The sequence below is a fragment of the Octodon degus genome, unplaced genomic scaffold, assembly GCF_000260255.1.
Source record: "Octodon degus isolate 3935 unplaced genomic scaffold, OctDeg1.0 scaffold00107, whole genome shotgun sequence".
NCBI classification, from domain to species: Eukaryota; Metazoa; Chordata; class Mammalia; order Rodentia; family Octodontidae; genus Octodon; species Octodon degus.
The window spans coordinates 2,252,591-2,268,243 of record NW_004524683.1 but is presented as its reverse complement, the minus strand read 5'-3'; the positions used below and the strand labels follow the sequence as shown (position 1 = coordinate 2,268,243).

The 15,653-nt window shown below is 40.2% G+C and overlaps 1 protein-coding gene and 1 pseudogene across 6 annotated transcripts in view; both read left to right on the top strand.

Moving 5' to 3' along the window:
* Osbpl9 (oxysterol binding protein like 9) overlaps nucleotides 1–15,653 on the top strand; it is a 160,555-nt gene that overhangs the window by 84,232 nt on the left and 60,670 nt on the right. For all 6 annotated transcript variants that reach the window (XM_004639129.2, XM_004639128.2, XM_004639127.3 and 3 more), the window contains one exon: nucleotides 3,105–3,181. In XM_004639129.2, coding sequence (XP_004639186.1) covers nucleotides 3,105–3,181 — 77 coding nt within the window. The remainder of the gene's footprint in view (nucleotides 1–3,104; nucleotides 3,182–15,653) is intronic.
* On the top strand, nucleotides 13,798–14,214 carry LOC101571784 (annotated as a pseudogene).

Below are 15,653 nucleotides of genomic sequence, written 5' to 3'. Positions count from 1 at the left end.
CTATGAGCTGGGAATGGAACTCAGTAAGGCTCCCCTGCGCCTTAGTGAGTTTGCCCAAGCAGGCACGTTAAGCAAGTGAGCTAACCCGCAAGCCCTTTTTTTTTTTTTTTTTTTAAACAGGCTCAGGCTGCCTTAAGGGCAGGTCTGGTGTGCCCTGTGAGCTGGGAATGGAACTCAGTAAGACTCCCCTGCACCTTAGTGAGTTTGCCCAAGCAGGCACGTTAAGCAAGTGAGCTAACCCGCAAGCCCCATTTTTTTTTATTTTTTGAGACAGGGTTTCACTATTTAGTTCTGACTATCCTCTGAGTCACAGTGGTCCTCCTGCCTCAGTCTCCAAAGTTCTAGGATTACAGGTGTGCGCCACCATACTGGCTTCATTAGTTTTGTCTTTTTAAAATTTTTGTGTTCATTAGTACAAAACAAAATATCTTCCACCAGTTTTGGAAAATTCACAGGCAGATGTTGCTTGTGTTCCATCTTCTCATTTGTCCTCTAGAATTTCAGACGCCTGCAAGTTGTATTTCTCACCTTGTTGCTCACTCTTTCCTCTGTAATTTATGTCCCTTTGACGCACTGAAACTCATCAGGTGAGTTTCTTATAATTGTCTCTTAGTTGTATTTGATCTCCTGTTAAACTCATCCATGGAGTCTTAATTATATTTTTCAATTTTAGAATTCACTTTTGGTTGTTTACAAAATCTAAATGAAAAACCAAAGAAAATATTTTTGTCATTTGTAAAATAACCTGGAGTTCCTGTTGATTTGTTTGTATTGTTTTGTCTAATTTTAATTGTTTGAGACAGGATTTCACTGTGTAGTCCAGGCTAATCTTTGAACTCACTATGGTGCCCAGGCTGGCCTTGAACTCTTGTGCTCCTCCTGGCTCATCGCCTGTCCCCCATGGGATTGCAGGCTTATGCCACCAGGCCTGGCTGTATTGTCTATATTGTTTACAGTATTGCAGATTGAACCCAGAGCCTTTTCACTGAGATACATTTGGCTCTTTTGTTTGTTTGTTTTTTCTTTAGTTCTTAATTCTGAGATTGGGTCTTGCTGAGTCACTAAATTGCCCAGGTTTGGCTGGAATTTGGGACTTTCCTGCCTCAGCCTCCCAGGATTATAGGAGTATACCACTGTGTGCTCAGCTTATATATTCTTTTGATTCTGTTATATAAGATTTTTGTCATCAGATGTCTCCACTTACGTAGTTTTGTCATATTTGTTTATATGAAATACTATAAATTTACTGGTACATTTTAGAGATACATAATTGTCACATTCATTATAGGAGAACAACTTTGTTTCTACTTTTTTCTTTCTTTTGGTTGCACTTTGAAGCCATACTCTTAAGTGAAATAAATCAGATACACATATGTAAATACCACACATTGTTTCTCGGGCGTGAGAAACGCAAGTGTAATTAAGGACCAAAATGTATGATAGATATTGTGAAACAGGAAGAAAACGTTCAAATGGAAAGGAAAACTCAAGGAGGGGGTAGAGGGAAAGGAAAAAAGGGAGATAAAAGATAGTTGCCATATTTAAAAGCTGTTCATAGAAATATAATTCAGCAGCTAAAACAAAGTCATCCTGCAGAAAGGATTTTTGTTTGCTGTCTTTGCTAGCTAACTGCCTGGTGGCACTCACAACCAGAAATCATTATAGTTCATTTGGGTATCAAGGTTTCTCTCTCAGATGTTACTGTTGTCTTAATTTGGGTTTATCCTTAATCCCCAAAGTCATTTTCAGTCTGAAGCCAAACATGGCCTATTTGCCAGAGTCCCTACTTTTGGTGGGTCCAGTTGTCGCCTTTGGCCTGAAAAAGTCTTTAAAATTGTCTATTTTAGCAGTTTAGGTTCATTTGCAGAATTGAGCTCAAAGTAGAGTTCTCATGTGCTCTTTGCACTCACCCTCATCACGGAGTCTTTAGTGACTATTTTTGAAACAGGGTCTTACAGTGTAGCTCAGGCTGTGTAGCCCGTGCTGACCTAGAATTTGCAGCAGTTTTCCTGCCTCAGCCTCCCTACTACTGGGATTATAGATGTGTGCCACCATACACGACTTGTGGTAATTTTAAATACTGAGTTTATCTCCTACATAATGGTCCTTTCCCAGGTCTTGGCCTGGTAATTCTTAATTACCTACTTGCCCTCAATCAGGTTTTTTAAATTTATTTTTAAATGATCTGTAAAAATTGTACATATCAGTGGGCTAATGTGGTATTTTGGTTTATGCATACATGTTGTAATGTTTAAATCTAGTTAATCTGGTTAAATATATTTATTTTCTCTAAAATGAATCCTTTCCTTTTGGTAAAATCTAAGTACTTGGTTTTTTGTTTTGTTTTCTGTTTAGTTTGTTTTTGTTGTTGTTACAGAATCAAACTCAGGGTCTTGTGTTTGCAGCTCAAGCATTGTACCACTGAGCAGTACCCTCAGCCCTCAAAATCCTTTCTTCTGTTTTTGCAGTGAATAGTCCGTTCCTGTTACCTGTAGTCTCCTTCCTATGCAGTAGTGCACTAGAACGTCTCACTCCTAACTGTGACTCAGTATAGCACCCACCCATCAGCTTTCACTGAGTATGCCCTGCTTTACTCTGCCCAGGCTCAGAGACTCTGTTTGAGAGCAACCTTCTAAGACTTCACACTGGCACCTATGTTTCTATGCCTGGCTTATTTCATTTAACAGACTAACCTCTAGTTCTTTTTAGGTTGGTGCAAATGACAGAATTCCATTGTTTTTGTTTTCCATGGCTGAATAGCAAGCATTCCATTGTGTATTACAGATCATATTTAAAAATTATTTGTTGGTTTATGGAATGAGTTTTTTTTTTTAATATCAGTCCAGCTTTGTGATCAGTCAGAGCTGTGTAACCTACCATTATTAGACATGTTTGTGCCTTTTGTTATAAGTCCTTGTGCTTCTGCTTAGACACTACAGCTATATGATATATTAGATACTTAGATCAAGTAGATCAGCTTAATGTTAAGGAAATGGCATAGCTGAAAAACTTTTGTTAGCATCATGGTTTTAGACTTCTACTTTCTTTCAAATGTGGAGATATAGTACATAACTTAATCTTTTTATTATACTCTTTTGTTCTAGCTCGTGATGCTGATGAGCGGGAGAAGTGGATCCATGCCTTAGAAGAAACGATTCTTCGCCACACTCTGCAGCTTCAAGTAAGAATCTTTCATGGAGTCTGCATAGCTCTTTAGTGCTTATTTTTGGGAATATTTTATATTTTTAGAAAGCTAACTTTAAGATTTCATAAGAACTTTTACTTTGAGAATTGCTTATTCTTTTTGCTACATTGTTATATAGTAAAGTCATAGTCATTTATTTTCTTCTGCTTCAAGAGTAAGATAATGATTTTTTACTTGAAAGAAGATATTGTGAAACAATGTTAAAAGAAAAATGTCCTGTTAAAATGTGTCAGATTCTTACTTTGTTTGGTTTCATTTAATTTTTTGAGGCAGAGTTTCACTGTATATTTCAGGCTGGCCTTGAACTCACGATATAGCTCAGGTTGGCTTTGAACTTTTGCATTCCTCCTGCCTCAGCCTGCCAAGTACTAGTTACAGGTGTGCACTACCTTAGTCAGATTTATTTTTTATAGTTAGCATTAGTAGTTATTGCTAATAACCAAATTATAGAATTATGCCTTATAGATAAGTACTGAAAAGTTGACTTTATTTTCTTGTTATAGGATTTAGCTATTACTATATGCATTGGTTAGTATGGTAATAATACTAACTGAGATAAAGTTGAAAAATTCAGTTCAAAATGATTCAAGGAGAAAAAGCAATCTAGTTGAAGTGTGACTTACAGTAGGAACTTAAACACTATTCTGGGGGCATCTGTCCTGTTTCTAAATTCCATTTCTTTTGATTTGGCTTCATTTTCAGATAAATTTTCTATTTTATGATGGTTAGCTGGTTGCAGAAATTTTAGCCTCACGTTGTAAGAATTCTGAATCTGTAGGAGGCGGTTATTCTTTCTGGACCTTAATAAGATTAACAGGGCAGTGCGGATCACCTTAGCTGCGTGGTGTGTCCAGCACCAGCACATCACAATTTCCCAGTCATATGCTCGAGCATGGAGGGCAGGATACGACTGCCAGGGGCAGAAAACACGCTAATAGTGAGGAAGGTGTGTCTATCCCAAGCTACCTGGCAGTCAGGATAGAGAAAGATGATGCTGAGTGACAAAAGGAACAAATATCTCGTCTGCCATGTGGAAGATATTTGTCTATGTTTAATCTCCAGTGAAAGAGCATGTATTGTGGCATAGAGGATTTTGTTTCTATTAGAAGATGGGACTGTAGAAAATGATGCTTTGTAACCCTTTTTCTCTACTTATCTTTGTCCTACATCAGGAAATGGCTTGATTAGATAAAGGTAGTTAGGGCATCGCAGATGCTACAAGATGGTGATCCTTCTATAACTTGAAAATGCTCACAGAGAGGCTTAAGGAGCATTATTCAGTGATGTGATTATTAAATGACTCTAAGAAGTGAGTATGGAATTGAAGTAGGTCTACAAGCTACTCTGGGCATTCTGTTTTTCAAAACCTGACTCATGGTTTCTTACTAAACTTAGGTAGCTTCATAAATAGTATACCATCAATTTAGCACATTTGTGCTCCAGTAAGAAGATAAGTGTGTGTGAATCATGTTAGATTGTATGTTGCAGATGAGACTCCCTGTTGTTAGATATTTAGGTCTCCTGTGATGTGTTTTCAGCCTACCTTTACCATCTGTCTTAGTTGCTTTTCTCATTGTGGAGACAAAATATCCAATACCCACAAGTTAAGGGAGCAAAGATTTATTTAGCTCACAGTTTGTAGAGGGTTCAGCCCATAATCAACTGGCTCCAAGGCTGGGTTGGACGACAGACAGGCATCACAGAGGAGAAACAGTTCTTGGTGGGCACAAGGTAGCAGAGAGGACCACAGCTCTTTCTGTCCCTTTTCTTATGCAGGCTACCTTGCCCTTAGGGCAAGTAGCACTTACACCTTAATCCTGTTGTCCTTAATCCTAACCTTGTACTGTGAATCAATGCTAGTTAGATCCAGCCACCTCTGAAAAACTCCCACCTGAGACTGCATGAGGCTTTGGGAGAATGGCTAGGCATGAATGATAGCATCAAAAGTTCTGCTTCTGTACCCTTTACATTTATCTTCAGGAGTGCTGTTTATCTGGTTTTTTTCCAAGTGCACTAAAAAAAGTTTTGGCCTTTGTTGTACATTCTTGTGTATGATAGTCTCTGTCTCTCTGAAATGTCTCTGCTCTTTTCTTCAAAACTGAACTGCCTCCCCCAGCCCAAAGTGACCCCTTGCTTTTAAATGTTGTAATCACAGTGCTGCTCACTAAGTCCTCACTATATGGTTCTTATTTGTCTTATAAAGTATGTGGAATTCCTACCTCTTCAGTAAAGTTATAGACCTCCTTAAGGTCAGATACCCAATTTGGATTTTGTTAAGAAAAAAGCTTATAGGGCTGGCCAGATAGCTCAGCAGACTAAAGTGCCTGCTTTGGCAGGACACAGAGTACAGGGTTCAATCCCCTGGCCTGCCGTGCCAGCCCCCCGCCCTGGGGCATGCTGAGACTGGGAGTGGTGGTGCGTGCCAGTAATCCCAACATTTGGGAGGCTGAAAACAGGAGAATCACTACAAGTCCGATTACATAGTGAGACCCTGTAGACCCTGCAAGACCCTGTACCAAGTACATAAAAAAAGTTTAATGTCTTTAGTAATAACAATAAGAAAAGGATACTTGAGGTCTTAGACTTCTCATAGCTTTTAGAGTATTTTATTTATTAAATTTTTTATTATCTTTTGAGACAGGGCTTTGCTATACAATTTAGGCTTCCTTGAATTCCCACTGATCTCTTGCCTCAGCCTCCTCAGTGCTGGGATTACCAGCACATCCAGCCTAGAATATTTTAATACATGTAATATGAAAGGGTTCCTAGAATAAGACATTTAAAAATGTAGAATTAATTGTTCATGTGGGTGACAAAAGATTCTATTCCTAGAGGTCGTTAAATGTGCTGAATGTCTGGTCTGTATCCTGGTGCTCTCTTGCTGTCACCATTCTCCTCACTGTCTCTGAGTTCCAATGTCCTCATCTAGAAAATGGCAATAATGAAAGTATCTACTTCACAGAAATGTTTTGGCACTTAAGTTAATGTAAATTGGTTGAAATAATGCTGGCTATAGTAAAGTTTTGATAAATGTTAGTTACCATTACCAGTAATGCAAGTCTTCCTGCCATTCCTTCACCCAGTGCCTGACACTCTGTGTTCAGTAAATGTTAATTAAATGAAGAAACAAAGTGTCTGCCTGGTAAATGCAAGGTCCTGAGTGGTACAAAATAAAATAAAATAAATGGAAGGATTAATGAGCAAAGAGTTGACAGGTAGATTGCATCTTCATTAACGCTTGTTGAATATTTTGATTGTTTATATTTGCCATACTGGGGATTGAAGGCAAGGCCTTTGTACTGAGCTACATGCCTATTTATTTATTTATTTATTTATTTATATTTTCATGTCTTACCGAGTGGCCCAGGCAGGGCTCTTACTTGGAGATCCTCCTGCCTCAGAGGATCCTCAGCCTCCTAGAGTGCTGGCAGCCAGGTTGCACCATGCCTAGTTTATTGAATACTTTGAGGTTAACCATCTTCTAAAAGAACTCGGAGAAGAGATTGAATAATGGCAGCAACTCATTAAAATATTCACGGTACCTACTGCTATGCCAGAATCTGTTCTTTCGTTACTTTGATTAGGTGGATATGGGGCCATATACCTGTAATCTCAACTCCATAGTAAACTGAGGCAGGAGGAATAAAAGTTGCCTGTCTGGGCAATTTAGAAGATCCTGTGTTAATATCAAAATTTAAAAAGGGCAGGAGATGTAGTTCAGTGATAGCTTGGCATACATGAAGCCCTGGGTTTAATCCCCAGTACTGCAATAAACAAAAGAAAAACCTTGTAAAGTTTGTAATTTTTTCTGAGTTTACAGAGAAGATTGTATCACATAGCACAGCTTCCCAACTTAACATTTGACCTCACCTTCCTTTACTTCAGCCACTGCACTCTATTGTATCGCCCTAGTTACTACTGAACACTGAACCACCACCTGAAATGTAAAAAAAAAAAAAAAGATATATCTATCTTTTGTAACGGGGGTCTTTATGCAGTCCAGGCTGACCTTGAGCTCACTTTGTAGTCCAGGCTGGTCTCGAACTTGCAGTGATCCTCCTGCCTCTCTGCCTTCTGGGATCACAGAAGTGTGCCCCTTGCCCGGCTCAGGCTGACAGATTTGTTACCTTCTCCTTTTTGGTCATGCTCTGAGCTCTACTCCATTTTTCCTGGCCACTTAGTACCTTTCTGGTTTTGCTGATCTCACTCCCAGCACAGAGCTTGTGCTTCCTCAGCACTGCTTTGATTTCACCCGTAGAATTTCTTGCGTCTGGTCTCTGTGCTGCGCATCACTCTCGTCTCCACACCCCAGGACCAATACTGTCTGTTTTCTTACTACTTTAAGAGTACTAAAAGCAGCAGTGAGATGGAAGCAGTGAGATGGAAGCCTCTCAGTTTTAATTTTGTCTGACTTTAATTGTGTATCCATTACTGTGTGAGAGTCTTCTTACTGACCTTATGAAAAGCCCTGTAGCACTATTCATGCTTCTCAATATGTTTTGAGATAGTACATTACAGTGAAAAGCTTTAGAGCAGGCTAGTGAGGAGTTAGTCCCTGGCTGCCCTCTTACTAGCAGTGTAATCTCGAATAATTTCTATTAAGCCTCAGTTTCCTCATGACTGATTGATTGATTTGGTATAGGGTCTCACTGCACAGCTCTGACTCATAGTGATCCTCCTGTCTCAGCCTCCCCAGTGCCGGGATTACAGGGGTGCGCCACCACACCTAGTTTTGGTGGCCAGCATACCGCGCCCAGGGATCAGGGCCTGTATGACATGCAGTACCAGGGATCGAACCCGAGTCCTTGTGCTTGCCAGGCAGATGCTTAGACTGCTGAGCTATCTCCCCAGCCCAGTTTCCTCATCTGTAACAGTAGGTGTAAGACTTCAACAGAATGATCGTGTTAAGATAATAAAACACCTCTAATGTGTAACACCTAAGGTATTCAACAGTTTCATTTTCCATTCCTCCCCTCCCCTGTTTCTTTCTCTGGCTCTTTCTCTGTCCCTGTGCTGCCTTTCTGTAGGTAATAGCAACTTATAATTGGGATATTCTGAAGACTGCAAAAGACACTCACAGATCTTCTGTCCTTTCAACTCCTGTGAAGGCTGAGTTTCCCATAGTCTCTGGAAACTGAGACTGTGTTAGCTTGTGGTGCCTTTTTATGTCTACACCCAGCCAAATATGAAAGCTACAGAGGGAAGAGAAGCTACAGAAGCTGATGAGCCTCTTAATTCCCTTTCCTTAGCCCGGCAAGAGGTGTTCAGTAGATATCTGATGATACTGATTAATGGAAGGGAACTTTGAGATTCTTTCTCCTAGTGTGCTTTAATACAAACTAAGTGCTGAGAGGTTATCAGCCAAGAGATTAGCTGCCAGAAGAAAACTTGGGATGCTTCATCTTGTAATGTCCTGTGTTAGATAAGGTATAATTAATCATCTGGATATTGTACAGGCATTGAAATTGTTTTTATAAACTTGAGTAAATTCGGGCCCATTTTAGACAAAATTCTTGTAGGCCCTTGAGTGTCAGAGTGCGAAGAAAGTATTATAATGTTATTTTATGTGGACAAAATTTTCTTAGATTTAACTTTTTTTTTTTTTTGGCGGAACTGGGGATTGGCCCTTGTTGCTCTTGCCGGGCAAGCATTTATTCTACTGAGCTATCTCCCCAGCCCTCTAGATTTAGCTCTTAACTATCTATACCAAAAAAATAAAATAAAATAAAATAAAATAAAATAAAAAATAAATAAAAATTCAAATTAAATATCAATCTAACATAAAACAATAGTCTAAATTAAGTTTACTTTGAGGAAAGATACTTATTAAAAGTCACTACTGTTTTACACTATGAAAATAGTGCTGATAGTTACAAAATGGCTTCTTTGTAAGTTTGAATTACACACTATTGTATGGAATATAACTTTTCTTGCCAATTTTCTGGGTTTTTATTGTTGTTGTTTTTTTGTCTTTTTTTGAGACAAAATTTCACTATGCAGTTTGGGCTGGCCTTGAACTCACTATGTAGCCAAAATTGGTCTCAAATTCATGATAATCTTCCTGCTTCATCCTCCTGAGTGGTGGGGCTTATAGGCCTGTTCCATCAGCCTGGCTATCTCTAAGTACAGGGAAACTTTTATTTATAGAGCACAGGCTGTGAGGTCATATAGATAATGTCCTATAGGACAAGAGGTCAAGGCTCTTCTGTAACAAGTAGTAGCACGTGACACCCACTTGCCTTTTTTTTTTTTTTAAAGAGATGGGATCTCCCAATATAGTCCAGGCTGGCTTTGAACTCACTATGTAGCCCAGACTGGCCTCAAGCTGTGGCAATGCTCCTGCCTCATCCTCTTGAGTGCTGAGATAACAGGCATGTACCACCATGCTTGGCTCCAGCTTAAAGAGGAAAACAAAAACCATAATGAAAGATTGAAGTTTTAAAAACTACATAAAGTAATATAAAAGTGCCCCTAAAGTTTATAAACTTTGTCAAAACATACATGCAGAATACAAATAATAGTTTTTTGTGTATCTTTTCACCTAGCTATTCCCCTACTGGGTTTCTTCCCAAGTTAAAAACATTGTTCCACAGAACTATATGCATAGCCATTGTTATAACAAAACAATTTCTAAATCTTGGAGACAACACAAATGCCCATCAAATGATGAATGGATAAAAAAAGATGTGGTCTTTATAGAATGGAGTACTACTTGGTCATAAATGATAAACTGGAGGGGCCGGCCAAATAGCTCAGTGGATTAAAGTGTCTGCTTAGATGCAGGGGCTGGCAGTTCAGTCTCCAGGCCTGCTGTGCCAGCCCTACCCCTGGGGTGCGCTGAGATGGAGATTGAGACTGGGCGTAGTGGCGTGCACCTGTAATCCCAGCTCTTGGGAGGCTATAAACAGGAGGATCACTACCAGTCCAATCTATGCAGTGAGACTTTGTATACCCTGTACACGCTGTCCTAAATACAAAAAAAGGTGGAGGGGGGATAAACTGGAGGCATTTATAGCTAATTGGATGCTCCTTGAGACCATAACATGTAAGTACCACATTGTCTGTGGTATTAGACACTGAAAGTATGAATAAGGAACAAAATGTACAACAGATCTGGTGAAATAGGAAGAAATTATTCAAAAGGAAATGGGAGCTAGACAGAGAGGAGGGGGAAAGGAAGAAGGAAGGGAAAGAAAAAAGTAAAGAAGTATTAAGTGAAAACAAAGCTTTATAAATAGGAGGGGAAGAGAGGTTGAATGGGGTATTGGGGGAATGAGAAAGGAATCAAGATATACCATATACACATATGATGAATATTATCATTATGTATATCTAAGTTGCACTAATACAAAATACAAAGTATTTTTGAATAGTTTTAGGGTCACAGAAAAATTGAGAAGGAACAGAGATTTCTGGTGTGTCCTCAGCTCACAAACATGCATGATCTCCCTTACTAATATTTCCCATGAGAGGTATATTTACTGTAGTTGATGAGCCACAGTGACACACCATTATTGCCCAAACAACATAGAGTTTATATTAGAACACATTCTTGATGTCTATGGGTTTGGACAAATTTATAACAAATCTATCATTAGAATATCATACATAGTAATTTCACTACCCTAAAAGTCATCTGCTCTCCACCATTGGAGTTGAACCTTCCACCATTGAACTTTGGTCTCTAGTTTTGTCTTTTCTAGACTGTTATTGTCTCAGTTACTTTACTCTCATTGCTGAGACAAAATATCTGGAAGGAAAGGTTTATTTAGCTCTCACAGTTAGAGGAGGTTTTACTCTATATTTTGCTAGCTTCAAGGCAGACTGGCCCATGGCAGAGGGCAGCAGTTTATGGCAGCAGAAAACAACAAAGAATGAAGGGGAAACTGTGGCGGCTGATTGTGAAGCCTGGAACTCCTTGGAGGAAGCGCTGCCCTGCTCTCCACGCTGACTGCAGACTAGAGCTCCTGTGATAAAGTGGCATGAGAAGCTTTTTTTTTCAGCTCTCTAGTATACTCTTTTTGTGCTGAGTCACTCTAGGGTGGGCCCTCTATGCCCTAGGGAGGGGCCTCCATGCCCTAAAGCGTGGAGTCACTGAGCAGATCCACTCAAGCTTCCAGCTTCTCAAGTTGACACAATATATTAACCACCACAGTCATATTCAGTAGTTGGGACCATAGAGTATGTAGCTTTTTAGGCAGACTTCTTTCACTCAATAAAATATATATGAGTTTCCTTCTTGTCTTTTCGTGACTTGATCATCTCTTCCTTCACACTCTCTCCCTCTCCATTTTCTTTTAATTTTGAGACAGAATCTTGCTTTGTAGTTTACTATGTTATAATGCAAATGAACCCAAGGTTGTGATTTTTCTACCCCAGCCTCCTGACTGCTGAGATCACAGGCATCTGCTACACCACATCCAGTGATTGACGGTTCACTTCTTTTTAGTACTATAGTGTCTTTATCCATTCACTTACTGACAAACACCTTGATTAGTGTCAAGGTTGGGCTATTATACATAGAACTGCTTTCAACACTATGCAGTTTTTCACATAGACATGTTGCTGCAAGATTTTTGTGTAGTTCTGAGCTCCCAGCCCATGCTAAGCTTGCATGGCCACTGTTTGCCTCAGCTACCATGATGATTATCCACAAGGACCTCATCAGCCACAATGAAATATTCCCTGACTTTTACAAGATCCAGGAGATTGCTGACAGGTCCTGGAGGTGTAGGGCAGGATGGTCAGTAGAACAGAGGGTAACGTTGACAACTTACTCATTGGTGTAAATGCCTCTCCTGAAGCCTAGAGGGCAAAGACATCGAAAGCAGGTAGTCATTGGTGTTGATATTGTCATGAAGCGTCATTTGCAGGAAACCAGCTTCACAAGAGTCCTACAAGAAGTATATCAAAGATTAAATGAAATCAGTCATAAGCAACCTTGAAGAACAAAGACCAGAGAGAGTAAAACCATTTCAGATGGGGGCTGCAGAACACATCAAGCACATCCTTGCTAATTTCAAAAACTATCAGTTTTTTATTGGTGCAAATATGAATCCAGATGGCATGGTTGCTCTCCTGGACTACCATGAGGATGGTGTGACCTCATTTATGACTTTCTGTAAGGATGGCTTAGGAATGGAAAAATGTAAATGGATTTGGTGGTTATCTTGGATCTATCACTTGTCATAACTGGCTGCTGCTTGTAATCCACGCAACACCACGATTTTAGACAAATGGGGTTGATGTTATCTTGAATGCTTTATTTTTGACTGTGATTTAGTTGGAGTAGAGGCATTGTTTCTTAGGGAAAAAACACATCACGTAGATTATCTAAAAATAATGTGCATTTAAAAAAAAAACCCACAGATTTTTGTGTAGAAAGGCGGGACATCCAGGCCTTTTTCCCAGGAAGCAGCTTTATTCGCTCAGGCGCTGATTCAGTGTATTCCAGTTCAAAGACTGAGTGCTGTACATGGTGTATTTGTACCCTTTTATACAATTTTTGTGTCTTTGTCTCCCTTGTATGGGTATACGCTAACATTCTGCAGTCTGCTTTGGTATGATTTATGTTACAGAGGTGCATCAGAACTACACATGCTGCTACACAGGCCAATACCACTACATTGTAAAAGCTTCTTGCCCCAACAGGTGAGAAGGGCCCCCCACCACAGTATGTTTCCAACTCTCTTTTGGAAAATACTAAGGAGTGCTACTGCTGGATTATATTGTGAAAAAATATTCCTTGTTTTATAAATCACCAACTGTGTTCCAGCACAATGTACTGTTTTATTTTTTTTTTAATTTTTAAAATTTTATTTATGTGTGTGTGTGTGTGTGTGTGTGTGTGTGGCCAGCTCAGCCCACCAGGGGATGGGGCTGGCTGGCATGTGGTGCTGGGGGATTGAACCGCGGTCCCTGTGCTTTGCTAAGCTTGTTCTAAGTAGGTGCTTTAGACCACTGAGCCATCTCACCAGCCCAATGTACTGTTTTATATTTGTCCTAGCAACAGATGAAAGATGTTATTGCTGTACATCCTGGCCAGCAAAATTTTTTTTTTTTTTTTGAGACAGGGTCTTGCTAAGTAGTTTAGGCTAGCTTTGAACTCACTATGTAGCCCAGGCTGGCCTCAAATTCACTGCCTCAGCCTCCCACATGTTGGGATTAGAGGTGTGTGCATCATAACTGGCATGGCTAGCTTTTGCTATTGTCATTGTTCTAGATTTTGGCCATTCTACTAGGTATGTAGTGGTACCTCATTATTATTTTAACTTGCATGCCCCAGATGACATACAAGGTGGTAAACAATATGCCCATTGAGGGTTCTTAGTATATTTTGGTTAATAGTCCTTTACTGTGCCTATCTTTATCAAATCTCTCTTTTGTAAATATTTTCTCCCAGTTTATGGTTCACTTTTTATTGAGAATTGCAGAACAGAAAATGAAGTCCAATTCATCAATTTTGTTTTTACTTTTATGGATTATCCCTGTGGTGTTTTATCTTAAAAACAAAGAGGCCATTTTAGTGTTTAGTCAGAAGCATCCACACCATGAGGAAGAGGCCCTGTGGATTTCCATGTGGCTGAGTTGAGATGGTGAAGCTGTTCATTAGAAACCTGCCCTAGGAGGCCACAGAACAAGAGATCCGCTCACCCTTTGAGCAGTATGGGAAGGTGCTGGAATGTCACATTAAGAACTGTGGCTTTGTGCACATAGAGGACAAGATAGCGATGGAGGATGCCATCTGGAACCTGTACCACTGTAAGTTGTGCAGGGTGAACATCAGTATGGAAGCCAGCAAGAATAAGAGCAAAGCTTCAACCAAGTTACACGTGGGTAACATCAGCCTCACCTGTACCAACAAAGAGCTTCAGGCCAAATTTGAGGAATATGGCCCATTCATCGAATGTGACATTATGAAAGATTATGCCTTTGTACACATGGAGCAGGCAGAACATGCAGTGGAGGCCATCAGGGGCCTTGATAACATTGAGTTTCAAGGCAAATGAATGCTTGTGCAGTTGTCTACCAGCTGGCTTAGGACTGTGCCCGGGATGGGAGACCAGAGCAGCTGTGCTGCGGGAAAGAGGGGCGCTGGTCCAAAGAGTGTCCAATAGATTGTTCGGTCAAGCAGACTTGACTGAGCAATATGGAGCAGTGCATACATCTTACACCAGGAGTGATAGGGATTTGTTGTATTACAACAATGTGTACGGAACATTCAACGTTTACTACAAGCACTGCTGTGCTTCCTGGTCCTGGGGCAGTGGCAGCTATACCTGCTTCTGCATATAATTACACAGAGCAGACCTTGTTCTAGCTGCCACAAGTCCAGAACACAGGCATGGCCAGTCACCTCACCTCCAGCTCTCTTGATCCCTACAATAGACCCCTGTTGCTGACCTCAGGAGCTGCTGCTGCCACAGCTGCTGTTGCTGTTAGTGTAACTTCCACTTCATATTATGGGCAGAATTGGAGCCCTTTGTGTCGTGCTACAGGTCCAGTCCCCACTGTTGGAGAAGGCTACGGTTACAGGTATGAGAGTGAGTTGTCCCAAGCTTCTGCAGCCACACACAATTCCATGTACCATATGGTCGGTATGAGCGGGAGCAGTATGCGGATCAGCATGGTACTCCAGCCTTTTAAAGCTTGAGGTGGGATGTGTGTGGGCTGAAATTCTAGGCTGTGGTTGTGCATGAGAATGCACATTTCGTTGCTACCCTGTCTCTGGGACATTTTCGGCTCTGTGCATTCAGTCCCTCAGGAACTGTGGACCTTAATTTGCCCTTCTAAGTTCAGACCTTCTTTCTTTTTCTCTGTAGTGCCCATTATACTGTTCTTGCTGATGTCTAATACTTCGTAGCTTCCCATTCATGTTCTGTTTTCCCAGCAGGCCTCATTGTATGCAGAAGCTGTGGTGGGGGCTGCCCTGTCTCCTCCTGCCTCCTGCCTCCTGCCTCCAGTGGGTGTTGGATTTGGGAATGACTTTGGTGAGAGAATCACCACTGCTCTTGGGTTTCTTTTAGCCCAATGGCTAGACCGAGAGTTGGATCACTTTTATCTTTCCAGTGAAAGAAATGGTTTTTCAACTTGGGAAAAAAAACACAAAGAAATAATCTACCAAAAATCTAACTCTAGATAGATTTTCCTTGATGTTGTCTTAAGGATTTTATTGTTTTGCATTTTACATTGAAGTTTGTTGCCCATTTGAAGTATTTCCTGTGTATCTAAGGTCTGTGTCTAGATGTTGTTTTTCTGTTACTGTTTTCTTTTAAATATTATTTGATTAGTATACATTTGTAGTACATAATGAATCCATTCATGATGGAATATTGTTCCATGTACATAATACACCTGAAAGCTTTTTACTTCTCCTGCTCTCTCACTTTTTCCCTCCATATTTTACAAGAACTATCTCATTCCCTGTTGTCTTTTTTTTTTTTTTTTT